This window comes from Indicator indicator, chromosome 16, assembly GCF_027791375.1.
Source record: "Indicator indicator isolate 239-I01 chromosome 16, UM_Iind_1.1, whole genome shotgun sequence".
Lineage (NCBI taxonomy): Eukaryota > Metazoa > Chordata > Aves > Piciformes > Indicatoridae > Indicator > Indicator indicator.
In genome coordinates, this window is record NC_072025.1 from 12,810,776 (window position 1) to 12,838,678 (window position 27,903).

The following is a 27,903-nucleotide window of genomic DNA, read 5'->3' on the forward strand; positions in this document are numbered from 1 at the left end:
ATTCTCCCCATTTCTAAGATGCTTTCTTCTCCTTACAGAAGGCTTTTTTTGTTTAACATCAAACCAAACAATTGCACAAAAACTACAGCACCAAGCTTTGCTAAATGAAACTGTTGGAGAGCACACAGAGGAAAAAAGAATTTGACTGTGGTTGCTGAGTGGGCTAGAAGAGAAATGAGTTTAAATAAAACTAACATTAAACACAATCTTGAATTGAAATGATTAATTCTTAGCAGAAATAAATGAAGATAGCATGATGTTACTGTAGGCTAGTTGGTGATTCAGACAGACTTTTGTGCAGATTAGGGTTTTGACTGTGCCTGTTCCGACTGCGAACAGATGAAAACATTGTGTTGCAACCTGGGATTTTACATTTGTGGAGCTGGCGGAGGTGCACAGTTTTGTAGTGAGCCCTGAAAGTTCCTTTATTACTATAAGTTTTTTGACATATATGACAAATTATTGGCAAACTGGAAGGTAAATTTGTAAAGCTCTGATGAGCTTTCTCAATTAAAGTACAGTCTTGGTAGAGTTCATCATTGGGCATTAGGCTGGGTCCTTCACAGCTTTCATCACTATCGTCCAAGGGCATGGTGCATATTTCACTTCCTCCGTCAGAATCCCAAGAAGAATGAGCACTGCTCTCAGATTTAACGCTGGAAGTAGTGCTTAGATCCAGAACAGCTCCATCATTCAATGGATCGTATCCATAACTCTCAGAACAGGGTTCACTAATTTTGCTCACTGGAAAAACCAAGCTGCCTGTTCTGTTCATTCCTTTGAAGATTACAGAAGTATGTCCAACATGTTGTTTTAAAGAGACATCTTGACAAAACTCCTTAGCCATGTCTTTCAAGAGGTATGTTGCATTGAAATGGTTGTTGAATTCCAGTGTATCTTTAGTCAGAAGCTTATGATGAAGGTTTAGGTTTGAACTATGTCTAGAAGAACAAAGACAAGCTTAGCAAGAAAGTGTTTCACCTCACTTAACAGCTGTTTCATAACGATCATTAACAAAGAAAAATAAACAAATCAGTATTTCAGTAGCATGCATGAACTATAGACTTAGAGTTTCACCAACTGTCACACCGTGCACACAGTTCAATTACAAATGTGACTGGGTATCTGAACTGGCTTGCACTGATGTATATCAGAAATAACTCTACAGGAATCAGTGTTTCAGATTCTCTCCTGCATTGTCGAAGGCTCTCTGTTCCACTATATCTAGTGGCGGGTCTAAAAGAGTTGGGGAACATACTCAGAACTCGTGTAACTGAACTGAGATCAGAGAATGGACTGAGTAGGGGAAGAAACAAGATTCCTTCCCGATGAAAAAAGCAGGAAGAGAGTGACACCTGAGTCTGTAAAAAATACTGATGATCTCAAGTACTGTAACCATCCATGTGCCAGGATGCAGCTGTACACATCAGTACAAAGCATTTCCTTGAGAGGAACATACTTCAAGAATATTGCTTTTTATGTAACTTGCAGTTTTCAAGTGGGCATCTCTGGATTCAGTTTAAAACCCACCAAAACTTACTGAAATCACTGCTCCTTCTCCTCCTTGACTAATATAAAATCAGTTCACTGAGAACTTCCAGGCTGTGGCTAAAAGATTCAGTTTATTGCAAGACAAGGAAAACATTCATTTTCCCCCTTGCCATCATGGCTTAATCCAAACCTGCAGTCACAGCACTCCATGTTAAAGTCTGGAAACCTCTGCAAAATTGTTACAAATAATTACTATTTCACACAAAGTTTGGGAACTGTCTTGTGAGTTGGCTTAAAAAAAACCCACACAAACAAAACAAAACCCACAAACAAACAACAAATCACAAAACAAAAAACCGACCATCTTCCAAAAGCACTTATGTTAAGTTTTAACAGCATATATTGTTGTGGGAAGGAATTTCTGGCATGCAAATACAGATCTTACTGCTGGGCTTCTTTCCTGTGGCCCATATCACACTTAGAGAGGAGAGGAATTCACATCTGGGAAGATGCAGGCAGCAGATCAGAGTACGAAACCCGCCAGCAGCAGATGAATCTGTGCATCTCAGATGCAGCAGCCAATCCTCAGAGACTGGTTCATCCTCTCTCTGGACTGCATCAGCTAGCCTCAGTACTTCTAGACTACAAACAACCTAAACCTTGTGTCACTTTGAACTGCTACCCAGGCATGCCTCCGGCAGCCAAAAGCTGCTGTAACACTGTTCCAGGAGGGTTACAAAACTTGCAACACTTGGTCACACTTTAGCAGGTTTGTTACCTATCACTTAGCAATTCAGATGCGTAACTGATGGTCAACAATAAAGCCTCAGCTCTTGTTTCTCAGCCTATGTGTGTTAATAGGCTGAAATAAAATGATTTACAGCAAGGCAACACTGCAGCTAACAGGAAGATGAATCAACCTCATGATGTAGTAATGTAATCTCACATAAAAGCACTACCAATGTGGATGCATACCAGACAGCATCAGTTTAACTACCATTATGTAAAGTTTGTACTGCCACAGAGTAATCTTTTCTTATGGGCTTTTCCCCACCAGTCTGCTTAAAATCCTTGAGTAAAGCAAGGACAAGGGCAAGTGAACATTTCCTGAATTGATCTCTCTCATAGCTTTGCCATTAAATAACACTGTATAAAGTACACATGAACGTACATATTAAACATAGAAGTCCACGCATGCATCTACTGGAAAATTGCTGAATTCATATTCTTGTGGCTTTCCCTTTATATTCTAAAGTATTCTTTCAACTATTGCAGTCTGTATCAGTTATAGAATTTTCATGGCTTTATTTAATACCTTGTAGTCTAGTGGAAAGGAAATGTTTCTGTCAATGGATTTTCATTTCATGAATGTTCTGATAAGTTATCATACCTGTTATACGAGGATACACAGAAAATCTTTGCAGGCTCCATTCCTCAAACACTCTTTTTAATTTCAAATTAGGCTCCATTGTGATGATAAAATAAATACAATTTTGTTTATAATTTTCTTACCTGTCTCGACTTCTACGAGAAGGGAAAGCAGCATTACAGCCCTCAACCGTGCAAATATGCATTTCTTTGAGATGAACATTTTTAAAATGCATTTTTACACTGTAAGGGTTTTTAAAAGTCTTCTTACAGATGTCACAATGAAAGCGGCTTTCTTCCTTCTGAATCCCTAGTGCATGTTGGCTGACATGATCCATATCTTTAGAGTCTTCAAAACAAGGAATGGCAGCACCCCTGTTTGACAAAGTGCTGAAAAAGCCCCCGGTCAGCAAGTGGTGTTGCAATTCAGGGCAGTCATCTTTAGGAATCCTGCGCTTTGACTGCTCTTTAATATACATGGGGGTTTCAGTCATTGGTTTTATAACATCATTGTGGTGGTGTTTTGGATCTTCATATATAATCTCATGGGAAACTATTTTTAATGGTTGGTTTTCTTCTGGTTTAACCTCTTTCTCACAGTGATGCAATTCATTCTCAGAGATATCCTTGATGTATTTGTTATTTGGCGCAAAGACAGACTCAAAATACTTTGGGCCCTCTACCCCAGAGACAGATTTCCATGAATTACCTGAATGGGGGTGCTTTTCCACCCTGTTGGTCACTCGCTTCTCTATCTTATGCTCACAGGTCTCAAGCTCTCCCTCTCCATCACTTACCACTTGCAGACGTATATCATCTTCAGAACTGGCAACATCACTACTTTCATTAGGCGTTTCAACAGCTTCTTTCTCTATCTTAATAGGCATACTTGATTTACGAGATTTCTTCTTCGGTAGCACATCAAATGGCAATTCATTTGACACAAGCTGCTCTGGTATTGAGGAAGAAACAAGAGGCAGAGAAGGAAGAATACCTGGAGTATTAGCTAGCTCAGCTGGTGCGACTGGACTACGATAAAAAGGAAGAACAGGCTGTACTGTCTTCAGGTTTGGAAAGAGGACACCATTCTGTCCAATACTGGGAAATCCAACCTGACCCTTCGAATCTGTGCAAGAGCTGGCATAGCTGGTAATAGTTCTGCTATCTGGAGTTAAAATTGTGAATTCTGTCCTTTTACTATCTCCAGGTCCAATGGTCAAACCATTTCTTAGATCTTTATCCCTGTTATTTCTATTCATTGGCATATGGAGTCTGGGGTTAGGATTTGCACTATGACGATTTCGACTGCGCAAAGAGCTAAACACCATATTACAGCCCTCGATTGTGCATTTGTGCTTTATCTTCAGATGGACAGCATTGTAATGTATTTTCAAAGTACCTTTGTCATAAAATGTCTTTTCACATGCAGTGCAGAACACACGCCCTTTCCTTGGCCCAGCGCCATTTTTTTCAACAGATTTAATTTTGTTTTCTGGAGACAGTGCTGTCATTTCAAGCTTTGCTGCTGTATTATGTGAACTGGAATCACTTAAAAGGGCATCATCTTCTGTTTTAGTGGTGACATCTGGACCATTTATGCTCCTCTCATTTTCAGCTTGAAATGATGCAGAACTAGAAGTTAAGAAGCTGCTTTCAGAAAACGGTATCTGAACATCTTGTTTAGTTTCATTGCAATGGTCTTGACCTTGCTCAATCAAATGTCTTTCTGGTGGTGAGCCTATCAAAGGTGGAGGCACTGGACTGAAAAACTGGAGTGGCAGCATAAAAGCCATGTTATTTACAATATTTTCAAAGGGATGAATGTTGGTAGGACTCATTTTGTCCAAGGAAGCAGAAAAATTAGGACTGTGTTGATTGCAGCTCTCAATGAATGCTCTAATATCCAAATTGGCAGTTGGTGGTGGTATTATAATTGATTGCCCTTCTTTCTCTTGAATTGCCATTAACTCTACAATGGATTTAGTTTCTCCAAAACGAAGAAACTGCTGCAAAGTAGCCAGTTCTTCCTCAGTGGTCATTATGCTCCAATGATCCAGCACTTTTCCTGAAGCATCCTAAAGCCAAAAACATTTAAATGAGTTGGACATTACTTAAAGTGAACAACATCCACCTTACTCCTCAAACATCTAATTTTTTAAGGACTGAATATTCTTCTCTAGTGAAATGATAAAATCATTCTGTTTAAGAAGATATTAATGCAAATTTTGTGATACTTCCAAATTTTACCACATTAGTGGTATTATTTCTTTCAGAACTGACAGTAATACTTTCCAATAAACTTATTTTTTCCACAAAAATTAAGACACACCATTTGAACAACAGTTAGTATCACGTAGGTACAGACAGCAGTGATGGAGCAATCAGACCAAGATTTAGCTCCTCATTTAAGTCAAGTATTCTTTCATTGCAAGTTTAATAATCTTTCAAGCAACTAAGATCAGAGAACAAATGAACCTGTATTGATCCATTGCCAGTGTTCACAGAGCACAGCTGTAATTACACTAGAGTGTTGGAGTTCTTTCAAACTCTAGCTATGCCTAACTTTTCCCAATAACTACAATAAATATTTTATCACAGAACATGTATTTGATGGCCTACTGAGATTTTTCACAGTGCATGTAAGAGTTTCTAAGATGATGAAGAACGTAACATTATAAATTTTTCATGTGATAGAGGTTCAAGGTAATTGATTCCATATTTTTAATCCTAACACTAAAAAGCAAGATTATCAAGACCATTAAATATTGATTCATGTCATAATGTAAGATCATAATGTTACTTTACATAAAAAGTAACTTCCACAGAAGCAAGGACTAACATCAGTGTAAGCACACAGGGCCAAATTCATCCTTGATGTAGCACCAGTAAGGTCAGTAGCACCATACCAGAAATTAATATTGTTCCTGGTGCTTAAAATGACAGCAAGTTTATTCTGCTATATAGGAGTAAAATCACTGTTTAAATAATACTAGAGCAAATTCTGAAGCCTTTACTTTGATACATTCCCAGTATATTGTTTTTTCTTTTTTATTTTGGCTTACCTCTGTTGATAGATTTGAGCAAAGTAGAAAGATTTCAGTTAAGTTTGACTAAGAAGTGAGCAATGATAAAAAATGCACCCTTTCTTTTCTGGTGCTGAGCTTGAACAAGTCTATTACTGGCTTTCAGAAGTACCACATTGTTAATGCATTGCGAACCACTGACAATATTAAGCTAGAAAACAGTATGAAATGCTACTTAGCTATCATATTTGTATTTAAAAAGGCCCTCTAAATACCTGTAGCACATATCCACGTATATAATCCTGTAGTGTCCAGTCCAGAGCATGGAGAATCTGTATCACCTCTTCCTGCTTCAGAACACTGAAAAGCCGATCTAGCAGAATTTTAAGGCGCACGGGAATGGCTTGGGTTCCATACAACATGAGGCTACTGATGTCAAAGACAACATTGGATTGAACTATTTCTACCTGGCTTGATGGGTAGAGATTGGGAATCCTTAATTTGCTCAGGGCTGAAAATAAAATCACAAAATGTAAACAAACTTGAGTCACAGCGAGATAGATAAAATGGAATGTTACTAATGTTGGGAAGTAGGGGGGTGAGGGGTGACACAAAAAGTATGCTGTAGTGAGAAGGGTCCTGAAAGTTTTTTATACAGGTGGTGAGAAGAAAATCTTACCATGTGCTACCCATCCATGCCGGCATTGATCACATTGTCGCTGATTTATTTTCCCAGGTTTAAAACATTGACAACTGCAGCTCACAAGAGTGCATCGAATAGCCTGGAAGCAAGAGAAAGCATGACAAGTAGTACGCAGAATGTAGTGTGGTGGGTTTAGAAAATTACCGCCCAACATGAATTTGGAGAAATACCCCCAAAATAAATTGCCAAACTAGCTCAGAAGGTTTTGGAAGCAAATGAAGCTATATTTACAAGCAAACTAAAATCTAAAAATATGAAATGCAATGATTATGTACTCTCTCTATATATATATTTACGATTTATAAACAACACAAAGATCCCTCTGGACAAAGCCAGGGGCTACCAACAGCCCCCCACTCCTTCCTCCATACAAGGGAAAAAGAAGAAGAGAAAGCAGCTAGTATAGTTTTCTAGTACTTAGCCACAACAAGGAATGCAGCCAAGGTCAGCAAAGCCAAGCAAAGACACCAGCTAAGAGCAACTGAAGTGTAGAAGCAGGAAAGAGAGGCAGAATAGTTTATTCAACTAACTTTATCCCAGTTAGCAAGCCAATAGAATTATTTAGACCTTATCATTATGCTCCTTTTACATTCAGTGGTAATTTTATTTATATTTCTACTATTTTCTTTTGAATTTTCCTAGGCATCAGCTTATAACTGCAATAGGTTGGAACAGACCTCTCAAGATTATCTAGTCCAACTCCACTGTTATCACAGGTGCACCTAGGTCAGGTTGCACAAGAACACATCCAGGTGGTTTTTTTTAAGCCTCCAGAGGAGACTCTATAACCTCTCTGAACAGATTGTTCCAGTGCTCTGGCACTCTCAAAGTGAAAAAGTTTCTCCTTAAGTTCAAGTGAAACCTCCTGTGTTCTAGTTTGTACCCACTGCCCCCTTGTCCTATCACTGGCCTGAAGAGAGCCCACACCTCCTCCATTCAGATATTTATATGCATTGATAAGATCCCCTCTCAGCTGGCTCTTTTCCAGGCTAAAAAGCCCCAGGTTTCTCAGCCTCTCTTCATAAAAGAGGTGCTCCAGTCCCCCAACTATCCTCATAGCCCTCCATCGGACTTTCTGCAGTAGTTTCCTGGCCCTCTTGAACTGGGGAGCCCAGAAATGGCCTCACCAGGGCAGAGCAGAGCAGAATGGAAGGAGAACCTACTGGCCACACTCTTCTTAATGCACCCCAGAATACCGTCGGCCTTCTCAAGCATCACCACGAGCGTGCAGATTATACATACACAATATACCCATAAAATCCATATAGAGTTATAACACCAGCACATACCCAGCAATGTGCAACAAAAGTAATCCAGACAAAACCTGAATTGTGCAAACTACCTCTGCTTTGAAGAGAATTGGACCCCAGCTACAACACTAGAATATTATGAAAGCAAAATATTTAATGGTATACATAGCAACACTTCTGTGGGTTTATTTAGGCTGAAGCACCTTGATAATAATAATGAAGTGTTCCTGTGGATTCACCTAAGCTATGATCTTCATGTAAGGAAGGTTTGAAAACTAAGGACTACAGATTAAAGTCCCACTGTCCTCAAGTTTTGCTGGAACTCCATGCTGCAGTAGAGGAAGTTCTAGTGAGTAGTGCATTAGCACTGCATAGATGTTGTCCTTCACATGCAGCAGCATATACATAGAATGTCTGCATCCTGTCAAAAATACAGGAGGTCACTAATACTTGGTAACAGAGCTCACCTAGAAGTACTGCAGCTCCTCAAAGACTACATCAGTCACATTTTATAGGGGCAATGCTTGAAAGAAATAGGCAAAACAGAGCACAGAGATAGCAACCAGTTGCACAGTTCAGTTTGTGCATTACTTCACTCTCACCAAGGTCACCTATAATGCAATTCAAATTAGTATTCAGATACTCCTAATCAACAGGACGATACAAACTTGCTTTCTGGAATACATGCATTCTTCTTTGTGTGCCCATCTGCTGCAGAAGGCAGACAGACAGCTTAGGGGTCCTAGTTAGAGCTCCATAGGGATTGCTACAGAGCAAAACATTTGTAGGATTCCATATTGCTTAGATCTGACACTGAGAATGGTTTCTGCATAAATGGAGTATTTATTAAGGCAGGGAAAATGAAGAAATTAATGCACAGAAATTCTGCACTGGAATACACATACAAAAAAAGACAGATTATGCAATTGTAACATGTCTGCATTTTCCTGCTTTTAAAACAGAACGTTTTAAAGTACAGAGAAACAAATAGCAAAGGTATGCCCACTACTGGCTCCCACTCCTGCTCCTAGGGTCTTATGCAAAATAGGGACTTCCACTACTTATTAATACCTATAGAAAAGCAAGACAAGACTTGAAGAAAAAGTATCTTTTCAACGCAGGCATCCTCACATTGGCACATTTGGAAAACACTCAAAGAAACAAGTTTGTTTGACAATCAGGCTAAGAAAGATAGATACACAAAATATTTAAATTGAAAAGGACATTAGAGAAAGATAATTTCAATGGGGTTTGCCATGGGCATTTTTTTAGACTTGAAGAATTTGCCCTACTTAGGGCAGAAGAGGAGGCTACATTCAACACCCTACTACAAACAAGCATGTGCCTGGTGCTTTACATGACTAGATTTGGGCTGCATAGCTGGCTAATCAAGGAGTTAGCTTACATGCACATCTCCAAACTGCAGTGACTTGATGCAGAGATTTACCTTTATTTGAAGGATTGGAACAAGTGGCAACAGGGCTACTGAAATCTCTGAATCACTTTGTTTTTAATCTTTTAAAGGAGCCATTGCAAAATACTGAATTCTTGAGACAAGCTCTGTGCTTGCTATAAAGTTGTAAAATACACATCAATAACCTACGCAGTGTAAATGGCTTCATTTTAATGGAGGATATATTTTCACTTAGATGCTAAAATACTTTGATGTAACAATAAGAAGACACACATTTCCCATGGAAAGGTTGGCAAAAAGGGTGTAGTTTGCCACTGATTAATTTCTGTCGCAAGATACCAAATAATAATGCAGTTCAAGTCTTCTGACTCTGTACATACATATTATTCTGTGACTTGCACAGACTGAACCCTTTCCATCAGTAACTCTGCTAGGTTCAGTAAACTGCAGAGCATTCCATGAACACATCTTTTGCAGTCCTTCCAGAAAAATTACAAAAGAGCACTTCCTTTTTCTGCAACAAGTAACAGAAATATGCACAACGAAACAAATCTGTCATGATAATAACTTAATTGAGTTTTCAAACATTTTTGCATTCCTTTTTCTTTGGACATGTTTCATGAACCATGACCTTTAAAATTATTTTTTCTTGTTAACTTGCATACTTAGACAAGAAAGATACACTGCACACATTTTTGCATTTAATAGTTCTGTGTAAAATCTTTCTTCTACATAATACATATATTTATTTGTCTTCCTGTATAGAGGTAGAAGACAAAACTGCACATAAAAAAAAGAAAGAGAAAAAAAGGACATTTTGGTTCACATATATGAAAGTGGCTCTTCAAAGGGAGCAGAGTTCCTCTTCCATCCTAAATAAGGAATTGATCCCTTTTCAGGTCCATACATTACTGCTTTTGGTCACCAGTCTTAGATGTACTTCGCTTGCATATCACCAACTCACCCGAAGCATACCCTCAAATCAGGGGTCTGTGGCTGACTTAAATTGCTTGTAAGAATGCCTAAGAAGTAACAAGTGTGATTTTCTAGTTTGTAGCACATCCCTTCATTTGTGCTTGTCAGACTGTGTCTCCTAAAACTTTCCTAGCGACATTTGCCTTAATACAGTCACAGAGAACATAGAACGTGGCAAAATTAACTTTGAAAATAATCGGTCACAACTTTAAATCCTCATTCATTGTTCAACTTAAGACGCTTGTAAAAGATGCACTTCGATTATCTCCCAAACTAACTTGTATCAGAGTTTAATGAAGAGAAACTTAGCAAAACTTCAGGTGATTAATACGCTTGTCTTCTGTCTGTTAATCCTACCATCCTTAATACGCCTATTCTAAGGTACCATAATTATATCAAGTCTTTTAATGGGCTTTACTTTCCCAACAAGTGGAACAATTTCATCCTACAGAACAAAGGAATAACTTTCTATATTACATACATGTAAAGCTTCAAAATCATAATTAAGGGATTGGAAATGTAGATGGAAATTAGAGTGGAAATTTTTTAAAGTGCAATCCTTTCATTCAAGTCTATTATTTAGTTCAATTTTCCAGAAACATAAAGTGGATATTAAAAAAAAAAAAAAAAAATCCTATGCTATCATCAAGGATCTTCTTATTACTTCCCCGTCACTCTCTCTCACACAAATGGATCTTTCCAAATCCATTATCAGCAACACTTTCTGGAAAAATCTGATCATAATTTTCTGTGGTTTTACCAGCATGACTGTGGGAATCTGAACATCGGATTTTTAATACAACTGATTCCTCATTATAAGAGAGCAGATTAACTATTAAACTGGCCAGTGAAAAACGTCTAACTACTAATCACTGAAAAAGCAATCTTAACCTCTGTTGCCTGAATGTCATGACTGCTGACATCTTTTTTTTGCCAGGTATTGATGTGGCTTCGACTATGCTTCAAAAGTTACTGAACATGTCTTTGCAATCGACTTGCAGCCTTCACAGTTAAAGAAAAGCACAAACTAATGGGAGAAGTTCATTCTGATTCTGGGCATACAATCAGGCTTCATTTCATAAAGCAAGCTTGATATCATCTATGCTCTCCTGAAGCCTTTTGGGACCTATGCTCTCTTGCAAACATACTAACAGCAGGTTTAAAAAAAAAAAAAAAATCAGCAAGAGAAGGGCAATATAACTGTATCAAAGCTTAACTGTATCAAAGCTCATTCAGTGTTAAGTGGATTCTGGTTTGACAGCACTTTGGCTTGGGAAATAAATTAGAAAGTAAGTAAATACTGAAGATGACCCTGTCAGGACCAAGTTAGAGATCTCTGCTTATGCAAGAAAGCCAGTCTGGCTCTCTGCATGCGGAGAGAGCTGCAAGTGCAGACACTAGTAAAATGGAAAAGCAAGTCTCAGACTACCCTGGTAATATTTTGTGCCAACAATTCACAGGTCAGCACCCTCATTTGTCTCTGGCATCTGAAAACACCCCTTGTCTTCTTTGCACAAAGCTACCCCTCAGTCTAGAAACTGGGGTGGTTTTTTGTTGTTTTTTTTTTTTTTTAAGTGACTGCCATCACATGAAGAACATGAGATCTTCACTGCTTTGCTATGTTGATTACTGACAAAATGGTGTCACTGATAGTATATTACAGGAACACCTTCTGCAATCAGGGAGTAGAAATTCACATCAGTTTAAACGCAAAGTTTGAGGAATAAATAGGAGTTACATATAAGAAATGTGTGAGAGAAATCTTCATTAGATGAGATAAAACAGATACCACTTTACATGTCCTTTATTGAGGGCTTCTAGCAACAAGTTGTACCTCCCACAGCCATCTCACCTTCATTTCCCAGAAAAGGAATACCACTGAATATAGGTAAGCCTGGAAAGTGTGTGCTCTCATGAGCACATATCCTAGAGGTAAGAAATGGGATGTGTCCCATTTCTGCAAAACAGACTTGCAGTGGCTCCACAGTAAGAACACTCGTGGAGGAAGAGGCAAGATTTATAGCAGGGAAAGAAAATTTGTAAAGTATTAGGGTTTTTTTAAAGTCAATCAGCTAAATTTTTTAGCCAATCAGCTAAAATATGAAAGTTTTCTTACTTTCCAGAGTACAGGTAACAATTTTCCTCTCACATTAGGAGTAATTCACAGAAATTAAGCTCTCGTTTTTGTTTGTAGAGATAAAATTAAGCATAGGCTGTGTCTGGTTATTAGGAGGTATTTTCTTGCTTGCACCTTGTAAAAGATTTGCAAAGGAAATAAAGGGATGGATAAATTTACCAAGTCTTAAAAGTACAATCCACAGTTAAATCAAAGACTGAATCCAAATCTGTGTGCATCTTTCAGTAAGGAGAACAGTAACTGGACATGACTGCTAAATTGTCTTCCTGGCCACCCTCCTGTGATCCACTGGGTTTCTTGTAGTTGCAAAGTTTAAGTAAGCCTTCCTTTTTCAGCATTCAGTTACATTTGACTGCTTCTGTATTTGAATACTTTGAATAATGACTGAAAGCAGAGACCAATTCAAAAAACTTATCTTAAGCATCTCCGTCAATGCCATAATTTTCCACACTGTACAAGCGAAGTTTTGCTTTGTCCATTTTTCGTCAGGCAACTTTTGCCAATTTCCCTGGGGATATATTCCACTGATAAATAATACATCTGTCAGTTTTGTCATGATTTAAAACATGTTCTCAATTTACATGTTGTCCACCTTATTTTCACTGTATCACAGCCCAGCTGTGCCTATCTGTATCACACTACTAATATTTGGTTTTTTAATCTATCCCATATGTATTTGTGTTCACTCTGTCCACTCAGTACATACTGAGCCCTTGTGTGTGTTTTTCCTAAACACAGACTTCAGGTTTTGATATTCTGCTAGCTCCCTGCAGTTTATTGGAATCAAAATATATTTCAGTACATTCCAAGTAGGCTCACCAAAGGTGTTTGGCTGCTCCAGATGGTATAAGTAGTTATTGAAGACACAGCCTAACAATTAAGCCTAAACTACATGTTGATATTCTATCTGCTACAGTTTAGATTAAGCATCTATTGTTCCTTGAAAAATATCAACAAATTCTAAGTTTAGTAAGGCTATGAATTCCATCTGCCTGTAAAGAACATTAGGAGGGCCCCTGCAGCATCTTAAAGGAAAGGCTCTGGGCCATTTTCTTCTTCTTGACATGCTCACTTCAAAGAGGAAACAGGATGCCTGGAGGATGGACAGAATATGGAAACCCTTCATTGCCTGTAAGTATTGCTGAGAGGAAACATAGGGAATGGGAGGCACTCACAAAGCAGTAGTGCTCTGAAATGCACTTACACACATACAGGTCTGACAGCAAACTCATTTGATAGTTACTCTGCACAAACTAGACTTAGCCCATGCTACAAATTACACATGTTCAATATTGTGGTGTTTTCTTCTGTCATGGGGTTAAGGTTCTCAGTTATGGTCAAAGCTGTACTGGCAAGTTACACACCATCGACAACATACATACTCCACTTGCCTTCCACAACCTTAGCTCTTCAAACAAAGGAATTTCCATTCATGTACATGTATGCATACTCAAGTACATTTGGTTGTTGTTAAGTGATGCTGTTCCTATACTAAAGTTTAAAAATACTTAAGAGTAAAATAAACTACTACATGAAATTATTAAAACATGGAAAAGGTCCTCATAAGATTTCTAATTCTATGTGGCCAAATGCTGCATGCACCATTTCCACAATCTCATCTCACAAAAGATGTGTCTTACAAAGTTACAGCTACTGTTAATACAGTTATTTAATAAACAATAAATAATAACAAACATCTTTCATGAGAAGCAAACAAGCCTCCTGTATCCATAAAAAAAGTCTGCTCCTTTTCATATTTTGAGCTTTTTTTAAAAGTAGAGAAAAGTTGCAGATGGATATGACAGAGTAAACAGCACTGACTGAAGAACTCCAACCTTCTCCATTAACAGATGTGTTTAAAATGCTGGCCCTAGATAATCTATTTCACAAACTACTTATTAATAAAATAGTTTAGCAAAATTCCTGTCTCTTGCTTAAGGACCAGCTAGGATAGAGATTAGAAAGATGGAGAAGGGCCACAACTTGCTTCTTACAGTGCCACTAAAACACAAAGTTACACCCAGAACTCAGTTCCTAAATCCACGACAGCTCAATAATGGGGCTGGTTTTCATACACACTGACCAGGTACACTCCTACCAAGCTCAGGAGGTGCAAGAAGCTTTGAAAAACCCAGACAAAAAGCTTTTGTTTTAGAGGCCAAACATGGATTTACGAGTTGAACTTAACTATTGTGCTGAAAATTTTGGCTGGTGCTGACACCACTCAACTCCCACTTATCCCTCCTCTGTGGGGAAATTACGTTATGATTTTTACTCCTAAAAGAACACAAAGGCCACAAGTTGAATACGCTTTCTAGATAAGACCACAGAATACATCCCTTTAATTATCTGGATCCTTATGTATATATTCATATTGTTTATTTGGGGTCAGATACCAAAACCTGACCTCCCTTTAAACAGCCGCAGCCTGAGAATACAGAGTGTTCATAAGCCAGATCCCGCATCAAGCTGCGTTGCCCCTTTACACTCTCCCCCTCAGTGGGGCTGAATAAAGCCAATTTGACAAAACCTCTCTTGTGGGTGCAGCTGAGCACCTGGAACTCAAAATGTTTAATCATCCTTGCAATAATTGACTAAAACATCCTCAAAACCAGCCAAAAGGTGAGAGGAGAGGAAGTGAAAATGCTCAGTTAAGACGGAAATGATATAAGGTAATACATTCACATGATAGCACCACCTCATCAAACCAACCATGCTCATGGACTTAAAAGACATTTTTAACTGGCTACTGAATTATGGACGATGTGTTCACATGTTGCCACTTTGGTAAAAAGCTTTTCTAACTGAGAACAGTCCTGAGAGCAGAACAGAGCTGAGGTAAGGGCCTAAACTAAATACAGACTCACAACTCTACAGCCAGTTTGGGCTCAGTGGCAGCTTTGTGGCTAACAGCAAGGAGGTCTGAGCAGTCTCGGGCAGCACAGCTGGGTGAGGAAGCAGAAGGAGCCGTTTCTGAGAAAGGCAGCACACTACAAGGCCAGACTTTAATCACAGCATAACTTGTGGGATGATAATCACTCCTTATGCATGTCACTTACCCTAAAGGGCCCCTTAGGGCAACTCTTGCTAATGGCACTGTCAAAATAATTATATAGAGAAAAGAATGTGTGTGTGTGAGAGAGAGAGAGAGAGTGAGTGAGTGAGAGCACACACACTCAGATTGCTACTCTTTAAACAAAAAGCACTGGACAGCAAAACTCAATTTTGCTGTTCAGGAACGTGCTTGTGGATACATTGGCTTATGCTGCAATTAATCTCACTTGTTAACAACAGGTGTGTGCTGACAGACAGCTCGGTCAAACTTGGAATGTATTTAGATCCTCTTTTACCGTTTGGTTTGGAAAAGAAAACAAGACATACAAATTGAGGAATGAAAAAAGTCACATTATTGTTATATTTCAGTTGCAGTTACTTTTGCTTCTGAAACAGACTACAGTGCTACAGTTTCCACGGCATACCTACCCTAGCCTGCGTAGGTGAGAAACATTTTGCTGAGTATTAAGCAGTGTCCAACACAAGATAATGAAGTAACTTCCCTTCCTAATAAACTCACAGGAAAAAAATTCTTCTTACCAATGATATAAAAAATGAGTAACAGATTGTTGCATATTGATGGGAAAACCACTCAGGCTTTATGGGTAAAGATAAATTGCTGGACAGAAATAGTGTGAAATTTGGTGTGTGCTATTTCTCTAGCACACAAATTGTGCACACACAATTTATCTGTATGGACATGCTATGCACACCATGTTAAATGCTGAAACTACAAATATTTAATTAAACTCCAGTTCATGGATAGGTTTAACTCCAAGCTCTACATCAGCAAGAAATGTGTTACAAACAAGTATCAGAAAAATGACGAACAGCAGTATAAATCACCTGCAAGTTCTTTATAATATGTCTTTAACTCTTTATCTAGTTTATAAAAACCTTACATCTGTGCAATCTGGGTGCATTCACATTTCAAAGACAATCCTAACTTTTTTAGTTCCTTATACCACTGCTTAAGTCTCAAAGCCATAAAATATGCATGCTTCACTTTTTTCCCTGTAACAGAATGAAGACATAGATTAAAGAATAAAAGAAAAATAAGAGCCTTCTGAAATACTTAGCATTACACAATTCCATTTAATGCAATTTCATAAATTTTAAACCAAATCAGTACTTGACATATACATGATACTATCTATGGTGCTACAATTATGCAATATTTTACGCAATTGTGTAGCTCCATTGGCAATTTCACAATTTAAAACTTAACATTCCTTTTTATTGAACACAGGTGAGGAAATTTTTAACTGGCTTTCAGGCATCAGCTATATCCAAATACAAAAATATCCATTTCTCAATGAAAATCAGCTGTATTTTAAATTTGGAATAAAAAGTTTGCATTCTGCTTTTTTTCCCCTGCTCCTGTTTAAAAAAAACAACCCTACCATGGTTTTACAGTATGGAATGAAAATGAGATTGTTCTTTATTCCGAAATGACTTATATCTGTTAGAAATTGTCACTTTTCCTCATTCTCTCAATAATACTTTTCTTGAGTCTGAATATTTAAGTGCCAGTCCTCAAACAGAGGTTTTAGATAGCAGTTAGCAACAAAATAATATGAAATAAAAACTGAGAAGAAAGGCGATGACACTTGCTGTAAAACCTCTACTGTAGCATCTGCTAGAAAAAACCTGCTGGCTGCCCAACATGGGAACTGTGAGAGCTCCTGCATCACTGAAGCCAGGAAGGGCAGTAGATGACCCAGAGGGCCAAAACAATAGTTTTTCTTCCCTACATTTGGTGGATGTTTTGCTGGAATAATGAATTCAAGACCCATATCTAATTTTTAGCTCAAATCTGCACAAGAAAAAGTGTACTAAATGCCAAATCATGGATGAAGTGCTTTTACATCATGTTTATGTAGTAAAAACTCTAATCTAAAATAAAAAGAGAACATTTCTGTTCCTCTCAGAGGTGTAGTTAGTATCAGAATAAAGACTTGCTGAAAAAATAAATCACTGGCTTGTTTGATTTGAAATGGAATGACACACTCCATGTTGTATGAACAGAATTTTTAACAATATCATGAACAGGCACGGAAGCTGGAAGTCAAGACATTTGGTATCAAAAGGCCAAACCTTGTTGCAGCTTAATTTGGCAGAATTTCCTCTTGCCTATAGTAAAAGCCCATGAAGTGGCTTAACATTTGCAATATTTTTTCCTGTTTCTGGAAAGATTTAACTCTCCTATAGGTTTGGATATGTTTGCAGATAACATTACTTTTAGGGTTCCAAATAGGCTGTAGATGAATTGGTAGTTCAAAGAATAAACAGAACAATTACTTTTTAAAAATCAGTCATGCAAAAAAAATCCATGTATTAACTTTAACAAAAATGTATTTTCCATAAAATTAGTTACTTTTTACACATTTACCTACTGTTAAATAGAAGTCAGATTAAACCGGAAACTACTGAAAACTCCAGAGTTTAATTCAAAGAGAAATACTTATTATCAAGAAAACTTATTAGCCTTATACACATAGTGGTAAAAAGGTCTAATGGAATATACATGATATGTTCTTTATAAGCACTTACTTTTTCCCTTTTCTGGAAAAGAAGCAATTAGAAAGGTATTCTTCAGTGTATATTGTTCTAATCACCAGAACAAAGAAACCCAACTCACACTGTTGTTAGTAGTTAAAAATAATGCTAGTCCTACTTCGCACCATGACCTGGAGTGAGGCTCCCCACTTCCCACTCCTCCAGCACTGAGAGCTGAGCCACAATTTCAGTGTTTTAAACCCCAAAGTACAGAAAGAGACTAACATACCACTTGCATATTTTTCAGCAAACTGCAGCATACAGAACTCTATTTTCCAAAAAGAGGTTAAAAATAGAAGCATATGATCTTTTCCCACCTAGAATTGTATCCTTACAATTAAAGACTATTAGCTGGCATCCCTTTTAACCGTCAAACTCAGACAGTGGCAGTTCTATAGCCACAAAGAGAAGCAGTAAATGAGAAGAACATGTTACTACACTGCATTTGAGAAAGTTTGGCTCCAAGCTATGCACTGATTAATATCAGATCTCCTTCTTTACTTGCCTCTTGACAATCTTGTCACATCTGGCTGACAAATCCTTACAAGCTTATCCAAACCAAGGCAGCCCAGATCATGCTCCGGGAGTAGCTTGAAGGAAGCGGCAACACCAGCCATGCACTGATGTGCCATCATGAAACTAATGAAGCTGACTTCACTTGCAGACTGCAAGAACACGAAGAAACACAACATGCCTCAAGGTTTTGCAACATAACGCAGAGTTAGCTCACCAAAAGATAAGACAAACAATCAGCTCCTGAGGTTCAAGAAGCCAAGTAGTTACATGAATTACAAAAATTTATACAGAAATCGCTTGAACAACAAGCTCAGCTAAATTAGCACAATAAACTTCAACTTCAGATCAGATGTGAAAATTGACTGCTAAATGCCTTTCAAACAATGGCTTGTTTTAAATTAAAACAAAACTAGTTATTTAGTTTTCTCTCTCCTACATTCCCAAAGTATCAAAATTTTGCCTGGCTCACAGGTTATTCAAATTGAAAAAACATCAACCAAAAAAAAAGATAAAAGAAAAAAGGGGGGGGGGGAAGAAAGAAAAGAAAAAGTGGAAAAAACAGTGCCACTTTTAATCCATAAGATTTTACAGAAGGATAAACCACAGCCTGTGTATATCAGTAGTCCTCCCCAGGGTTAGTGATCTGCCCTCTCCTCATTTTTAAACCAAGGATTTGTTACACAGAAGTATTTGGCCAATTAATAAACCAGAAAGTAAAATGCCATATCTTAAACACATCTAACAAAACCTCGTTATGTTTGAGCTGACAATTAAACCATGTTTATTTTTCTATGTGATGAAATAAAAGAAAAATCAAAATAAATTAAATAAGCATCTTGTGTTCTGATGCATTTAACCTCTTAATGAGCACAATGTATTTTAAAAAACAGACACCCCCACACACCCCCCACGTACATACACACTCATTCTCTTCTCCGCCCCCCCCCCCAAAATACAAACAGGCTGATCCTAAGAAAATAATTACTGGCCTTATTTTCTGGATGCTAAATAGTCAACAATAAATCCTGTATAAAGGGCATACATTAGACTCCACTTTAGTAATAATTTCTAAAGAACTTCGTAGTGAAATTACATTGTCTGCTCTCCAGTGCATTTATACGTCACAATAATGATAATGTATCTGCTTAAAGCACTTGACTCAGAACACATCTGAGTCACAAATCACAGATTTTATTGCTATTAACGTATATTGAGGACTTGCACAATTAAACATTGTCAAGTATTTATGATTTACATGCTGCTACTTCAATTAGAAAACAATTACACAAGTGATGGCTCTGCTTATTATTATCAGCCTGCAATTCTGCATTAGTTACTGTAGAACAGAAGTCATGCAGTTGTTTACAGTGCGCAGCAGAAAGAAACCCAGGATTTTTTACATAAACTAGTTTTCTGCTTTCACAGTATCTTTTCCTAATTAAGACATAGAGAGTACAGCCCCCTACAGCTCCCATCTCCATTGTTCATTACTCAAAACACCACCACTGCAAGATTTTTTTATATCTCCACAGTGCATAATCACAAGTAAAAGTTGCACAGTAAAAATACACATTCATACAGAACTGCAAAGAACTTTCCTTACCTCAGACATTCTTACTGTGCTTATGTTTCCAGAGCTATAAAACAGTTTCCCATTCCCTCAGTGAGTTGTACAAAGAAGTACTGGAAACACTCCTGCCTGTACAAGTACTAAGGCAGAACCATCACACGCCTCTTTACTCTTGTCTGACTCTGAGCACCTCAAGGTCTGATGTATGCTCAGGCTGTGCACAGGGGAGTGAAATAAGATCCTCCCCCTTGGTGTTCTCCAGACCTACAGTACGAAGTTGTGTCTGCCTCTCACCTCTGCAGCCAGCTCTCACCTCGCTGCCCCGGAGTGGTGTGCTCCAGCGTGCTCCTCCAGTCGCAGGGCAGTCCCCTCACAGCTGGCTTGAAGAGGGCATGACACTCATCTTTCACAGAGATTTGATCAAAAGGAGTCACGGAGGCTTGAGGCGCTCCTAATGCAGTGAGAGGAGATTCTACCTCTGCTCTGGCAGCCTAAGTAATGCATTAAATCAATGCAGCTGACCTAAGGCCTATTACAGTTTGGTTGTGTGTGTGTTTTTTTTTTTTTTTCCTTCTCAGAGAGTACAACTATCTGCAAATAAGCTATGAGGTTCTTAAGATTAAAATTACTTATTTTTAGTGCCAGAGTGTTATTTTTCAAATTGCAGCTGCTGTGCTTTTTCTTTTTCTTTTCAAACATTTGCAGGTCTCAAAGGTTCACTGAGTGGGGTGTGTATTTTTAACTTTTAAAACACTTCTCCCTATCAACTTACTTTTCAGTTAGGGCAGAATTTTATTTCTTTTTATGAAGCTACGTATTAAGAGAAATTCAGGTCATAAAGACAGAAAAAGAATTTCCAGTAATTGGGGCAAAATCTGGTTTCAGTTATTCAGGTGTTGGGTTGCATTCACAAGTTAGAGCAGGATTTTTGTCATAGTAATTTCTCACCTATTTAAAGAAAGAAAACAAAACACTAAACAAAACACTTCTCCCCTCCTTTCTGCTTTTCCCTTCTGTAGGTAATTTCCTGGTACTCTCCTAACCGAGCAATACATTGTACTATGCCCTGAGACAGACAAGAGCAAGCCACACTGAACTCAGTGGAAATCCTTTTAGGAACATAGCATGGCAATATTTGACCAGATGAATACCTGTTAGCCCATAGGAAAGGCAGCAGGAAATAAGATGGCTGTAGGGAGAAGAGAGCTAAGGTATTATTACTGTCAGTTAATTTGTTGTTTTCTTCTAATCCTATTTACTATTTGCTAGATATATGCACAATGCTTATGGAGAGAACCTAATTTACATTTGACTAAATACTGCAGTACAGTTAATGTTAACTCCACAGTGGTAGCTGGAACCAGGCCAGGATAAAGCCAATGTGATACCAGTATCTGGTTCCATAAAGCATGGCATGAAGCATATATTATCCCTAAATCCCTAGGTTTCTCCACCCTATAGCTTATTTCTCCCACTGAGCTACTGAATGACACTGAAAGAGAGAGGGATTTAGCTTCATGGTACAGTCTACCAAATACTTCTGCCAAAAAACACCTGCAGTGTGGGAAGAATAAACCATCAATGGCAGCTTGGTCCTTGCCCAGCAGGACTCTGCATGGAGGCTCCAGTGTCATCTCTGCCCCCTGCAACATGGTGGGGTACTTTTCTCTCAGGTACACAGGACAGTTACACACACATTTTCAGTGCTGTCAAACTGAAGGAAAAAGTGCCTGAGAAATCACAGCCAATGTTATGCCATTTGAGGTGATTCTTAACAGCATATTCTAAAGCATATGTTCTATGAGGACAAGACTGCTCCTCTCATGATGGCAACTCAAAGCCAAAGGCACACCTCACTATGAAAAAACTTATTTTCTTCTTAATGAAATAAGCAGTGATGTAACTAAAAGGACTCTACCCCATTGAAAATTCTGCAACAAGAGAGGAGTGGCTTAAGGTTACATAAACTGCCAGAAGCTCTGAACTGACTTCAAAATAAGTGACTAAAACTTAGATATGTGGAGAGCTGCTCTACTGTCTAGCCAGTTCTCAGGAAAAACCTATTTACTAGCTATCTGCCATTTGCCTGTAAGATGATAATTCTTATCAAATGGGCTAACTATCCATAGCAAACAATTTAAGACCAATTTATTTTTTTCTTAATTATCTACTAGCAGTCTTTTATTTTAAGCATTATTTTCATTATTCAAGCTTTTTCTATGAATATTTTATGGAAACCTATTCATGCCTTGCTCTTCTTGAACTATTCACAGCAATTTTTCAGAATTTTACTATCTATGCACCTTTCAGTAAAATTCAATCTCTAGCACAATGTGACATGTGCAAGGCACAGTTTGTATTCACAGGTCAACTTTCAAAGAAATACTGAGACGCTAACAGCATTTTCAGCTGATTCATAGTTCAAGCTCACTTCTACAGAACAGTTATCAAGATGAGTCTTGAAGAATGACCAAAATGAAAACCAGAGGGTGAGTCCCACAAATCATCTTCCAGTAGTAAAACCCAAAGGTAAATCGGCTACTTGTGGAAAGAAACAGGCATTGGGTCAGTCCACCAGGCTTCAGACTGTCATCTGGGGCTTCATTTGGGGCTCTGCCACTGAGATGCTTTTTTACCTTGGGCAAATTATTTAAATTCTGATTTCTATTTCCTTGCTTGCTTCTGAAATTTTTAATTAATTTTTATTTTTTAAAATCTGAGTTGTAAGCTCTTTGAGGAAACCATGGCATCTTACTGTGTTCTCATGGAGAGTGCTGAGGGCAAAGGAATGGGGTCCCCAGGTCTGAACTCCATGTAAATCATAATGTAAGTACCTAGAATCAGTGTAACACAGCCTAAGGAAAGCTGCTTTCTCCTCCCATCCGCCCCAGCCTGTTTCTTCTTCTCCATGTCTCAGCCTGTGTACTGACAGCAGCATGAACAGGTACGTAGAGCAGATCGTGAAGTGCTATAACTCTTTAACCAAATACAAAGGCATTTGAAGTTTTGAAAAAAGATCCAACATATGGAACTGACTACAAACAAAAAGCTGCCACTCTAAGCTGGTTTTATTATGGAGAATGCTTAAAAATGGGTATAAATTCTAAGGAATCATTACAACTGCAACAGTGTGACACAGCAATACATTCCCCAGGAAAAGATTTCTCTAAACATTTTAAATTTCAATCATTACATGAATTTGAAAAAAAAAAATTCTAAAGAGAATTTAAAAACACCTAATTGAGCACTGACAAAATGTTAGGTTTGGTCTTTGCTGAGGTGTTCTCTAGGCAAATACGCACGTAACTTCCCCAACCCCACGCTGCCTGCTTCACACTTCTACCAGAGTTAGCTGCAAAACAGCATTAACCTTCATGTCCTGCTTGCTTGGCCTGAATTCCAAACACGTAATACACCATGTCCCTCTTAAGCCAGTGCTGGCAAAGATCTTAACGCTAATTTAATGTGCTGCTCACTTATCGCCTTGGAGAGATGTGCGGATTAAACAATTCACTCCTCTGAAGACACATGAAGTAATGGTCAGCCCCACAGCACCATGGATGGGCACACTCACCTTTCATGGAGAAAAGCCAATCAGTCCTGGAAGTGCTGTCCAGGACTGATGGGACCCAAGATTTTGAAGAAGTAGGAGGGGAAAGCAGAAATGTACCTTGAAAATGAAAACTGAGGTCCTGCCAGCAAGACATAAACACAGTTGTGGGTTTCAAACAACTTGCAAGCCCAGTGGTTTTCAAAATTTAACAAACTGTTGCAACTGAAAATTAAAATAATTTTAAACTTAATGTGCTTCAGCATACATTTTGAGCACTAGTCAAATAGGCTGTTGTTCAGTATTTCCAGGCAGGCTGATTTTGTAAGGTGGCCCAAGCAGATAATACTGAGCTATAAATTATCCCAAACAACAGTAACAATTTAACAATAGCTCAAAGCTTGATCCCTGTTTTGCTGTTTACATCCCATTTAGTTCAAATAGATGCAAAGGATGCAATGGAAATAATAAGTTTACTTAATACTACCTGCATTTGTACTGCTGCTTCACCACAACTTTTCATCTGGCTCTTCACTGCATTACTTCTGTAGCTCAGACTAATAGGGAAATGAGAACTGGCCACTACAAAACACTAATATTTAAAGTAGTATATGTGGCAGATCCAGACAGACATTATCAATACCAGATCATCCCTGTGACCCAGTGCCTCTTCACTGAAACAGTCACTGGGATCAAGAAACTCTACAATTAACAATTATGAAAAGACCTGCCTGAATGCTAAGTTTCTTTTTGGTATTTATTAATTATTGCTTTATGCCACAATGTATTTGTCTTTGAAAAATTTGATTCTGTATAAGTCTGCCATCTAGTATAGTTTATTTCTTTAAGTTACATCCTTGTTCAAGATCTATTTCTCAGCATTAATAATATTATATTTATATACCACAGCTTAATTGTACATTGCATGGAAAAAGCTTTTTAATATACTGGTTTAAAAGCTGTTGCTTTAAAATATGAAACAGAATAAACTAAAGTGCTTGGTTTGACTTCTCTGTGCTAATCACTAAATTTGTTCACGTCATATCATATTAATCTCTTTGCTAATTGAGGTGGTCCTGTTGATGATCTTCCTACCAAAGCATTCCCCTGCTCACAATGATTTCTATAATTGTGTATTCTCTAATTTTCATTATTTCCTTAAATATTTTTGGAGATGTCTTAGGATCACCACAAGGATATGCTGCCACACTTGACTTTTCAATAGTGCTGAATACCACTTTATTCCACTCTTTGGCTTTCTAGCATTTGTTTCCTCCCTTTAATGCTGTTTTACACTGAACAAGAGAGACACACAACTTTTGGCATATACTTGATGACAAACAGATAAATATACCGTTTTATCTCTCATTTTCTCTCTCAATAGAGTTAATCCGCAATCCATAATAAATGCCATAAAGGTGAGTTCACCAGTTTTGTGATAACAGGGCCTTTCTGTTGTATGCATACAATTTCATTCCAGGAACTGACAGCATTTACAGAAACTCCAAATTACTTCTTTCCAGCATGCTCTACTCTGCGTTTTTCAACAGTTTTATCTGATTTTTAGGTAGGTTTATTAGATCTTGAGAGCCTTACAATTCAGAGTCTCAATGAGTCCAAAACATCTATCTTCTCTGCAAGCAGCATTCCTTCTGTACTCTCTCTGCCCTCCTCAGCTTTTCAATAAACACTATGAGGAGCCTGGAGCATCCAGCTGAACTTTGCAAAGTCATTGGTTTTTGCAAATATTTGTTTTCCACCTTTTTGCCATATATTTCCCTCCACCTTCTTGCTTAGTAGCTTCCTGCACTCGTATTTCAGTATGTACAACCAAAGAGTAGAAGAAAATGTTTGGTAAAGCAGAGCAACCTCCACAAGATTCAAACTTCAAGGAGAAGAGGGCTTCACAGTCCCGAACTGTATTTTGTAGCTAAAGATCACAAATATGCCAAAAAATCCCACCAAGTCTGAAGCTGACTCAAAAACACAGAAGTAGAAACATTTTGCATATATGTGCAGTGAATAGCAACACTGGAAAAACTGTTATAAAAACAGGAATCACCACACGTTGCTATCAAAAGGAAGCATGTCTACAGCCACTTGCCTGAATCTTAAGTTTCAGATATACGCTAAAGGACCTTTTTTGCCCCCTTCTACTCCATTGGTTCTGTTCACCACCTTTCTAGGTATCTTTTTGGGGTTTTTTTTGTTGTTTGTTTGGTTGGTTTTTTTTAATTAAATCAATGGCAAAAGACTATATAATTTTGTTGTATGTATGAGATACCCAACTAGAGACACCCCTCTAAAAACTGAGATGAGAATGCTGCAGCAAGGACAAGATACCTAAGTGGTCAGTCTACTTGGGGTTGGACTCACAAGAAAGTGTTAGCAGAGAATATGAACATGCAAAACTTTGAACTAGACGAGAAAGGTATAATAAAGTGAAATGCAATTTTGAAATCTAATAACCAAACAACAATGGGAGCTGAGGATTTTTGCTATCAAGGATTGAAGTGGCAGTTGTATTGGCTACACATTTCCCTTTCTGCACAATTCTACCACCCATCCTCTCATCTTGCAAGTCCTGTGAGGAGTTTAAAACATTTAATTGTTACTTCTGTCATTAAGGTATCTACTTTGTTAAACTGCAGCTCCTAACAATGTCTTAGACCAAATCAGTTTTGATACTGCTGAGGTACAGCATTTAATCCTCAAATTACAACACAAGTTTTAACAGGCACATTCTATCTGTCACCAAGATTTAGTAATTAACAACAAACTTTAACCCTCTTCCTAACAGTGATGGTTTATCAAAAGAATACTAGTAATTTCAGTTAAGGTATCCTGATGAACCCTGCAGAAATACAATGGGGAGACAGACAAATTCATGCTATCTGATTGAAACGACTGAGACAGAATTCCAGAGACTTTGTATTGTCATAAGAGGAGTAGTCAGGAACACCGTTTGTGCCCTCGGGCCAAAGGGTGTGACATTGGGCCAGAGGTGTGTCAAAGTCAGAATAAAATGCCTGCCATAAAACTGGTAGCCACTTGTATTTACATGGTTAAAGAAGGAGAGTCCCCAGTATGATACCTGAAACAGTAATGCTGTTTTCTCAAACACACTTCAGTTCTACCAATACAGGAGACACTTCACCTACAGTATGAAGTTTTGTATTAATTTTCACAGCCTACAGCATTTTCTTTTTCTTTTGGTTCTGAGGGTTTTTTTTTTTTGGTTGGTTGGTTGGGGTTTTTTTTTTGGGGGGGGGGGTGTGTTTGGAATTTGGAGTTTTTCTGGGGTTTTGGTTTTTTGTGGTTGTTTTTGGTTGGTTGGTTTTGTTTGGTTGGTTTTCTGTCTTCTTGTTCTTTAATACCAGGTGGTGGATTTCAACCATTTTAACTATGGCATAGAACAACCAATGAGTAATACAGCAGTAATAACTATCGTGGAAGTTTTGCTTTGTTTCATGGGAGTGTTAGAGTATTAGTCAGATGACTAGGAGAGGTCTCAATGGCAGACTGACAAAAGATGAATTTTCCCTGCCTACAAGCGTTGTCAAATTTTAATCATAAACATCACATAGGTTACAGGACTTCTCCCCACCCACCCCACCCCCAGCAAATAAAAAGCAAACATTCTATATTTTGTAATGAATTTTTGGATGAAGGATTATTTAAGAAAAATTACTACAGTTTATATGTAGATTTTTTTCCAAGTTCAAAAGCTACAATTTAGGTTGAATTTGCCTAAAGTATTGTTACTATTAGGAGAATCAATGTTCATTATGGAGGCACACTTACCAGCTCTCACACTCTGATGAAGATTCTTCCTACAACTTTATGCTTTAGCAAAGACTTTTAGTCTTTTCCTGTCTACATTCTCTTATTGATTGAGAGGAAAAAATTTCAATTCTTATTTTACAGTGACATTCCAAGGAAACTTCCTTGAAAGGGTCACTTATCCACCACTTAGTTTAAAACCAACTCTTACTAACTTACTCCAGATATGTGCCTGTTCTTTTTATGTCTAAAATACACATTGAACTCTTGAAGTTTACCCAGGAGTGAAAGCAGAAGGTATAGCAATGTCCTGGAGTAGCATCTGGCTACTCCCTTCTATTGGGATAGCACATCGATACCAGGACGGTTTGCAGTGAGCTGTTTTTAATGGACAGCTCCCAGGTGACACCAGACACTGCTGCTGCAGGAGCCGCAATATCATACATCCTTGATTGAACTTTGATTAATTTTCCAGACTTTCAGAGCCTGTGGCAAAAGGATCCACAGCGG

The 27,903-nt window shown here is 38.0% G+C and overlaps 1 protein-coding gene across 1 annotated transcript; it reads right to left on the reverse strand.

Annotated features, from left to right (window-relative positions):
- Window positions 1-259: 259 nt before the first annotated feature.
- BNC1 (basonuclin 1) lies at window positions 260-27,839 on the reverse strand. Its single transcript, XM_054387717.1, has 5 exons — window positions 27,753-27,839; window positions 6,562-6,664; window positions 6,158-6,393; window positions 3,004-4,934; window positions 260-941 (listed from the first exon to the last, which is right to left on the reverse strand). Exons 1-5 carry the CDS (start codon window positions 27,837-27,839, stop codon window positions 260-262), a joined length of 3,039 nt encoding a protein of 1,012 aa, XP_054243692.1.
- Window positions 27,840-27,903: the final 64 nt, after the last annotated feature.

Excerpts from the sequence above, each read along its gene's own strand:
- BNC1 (XM_054387717.1), bottom strand. The coding sequence starts at position 27,839 with ATGTATGATATTGCGGCTCCTGCAGCAGCAGTGTCTGGTGTCACCTGG. Across the intron at positions 6,665-27,752 it reads GCTCACTGCAAACCGTCCTG|GCTATTCGATGCACTCTTGT; the intron begins GTATCGATGTGC and ends TCTTGCTTCCAG. Across the intron at positions 942-3,003 it reads TCTCGTAGAAGTCGAGACAG|ACATAGTTCAAACCTAAACC; the intron begins GTAAGAAAATTA and ends TTGTTCTTCTAG.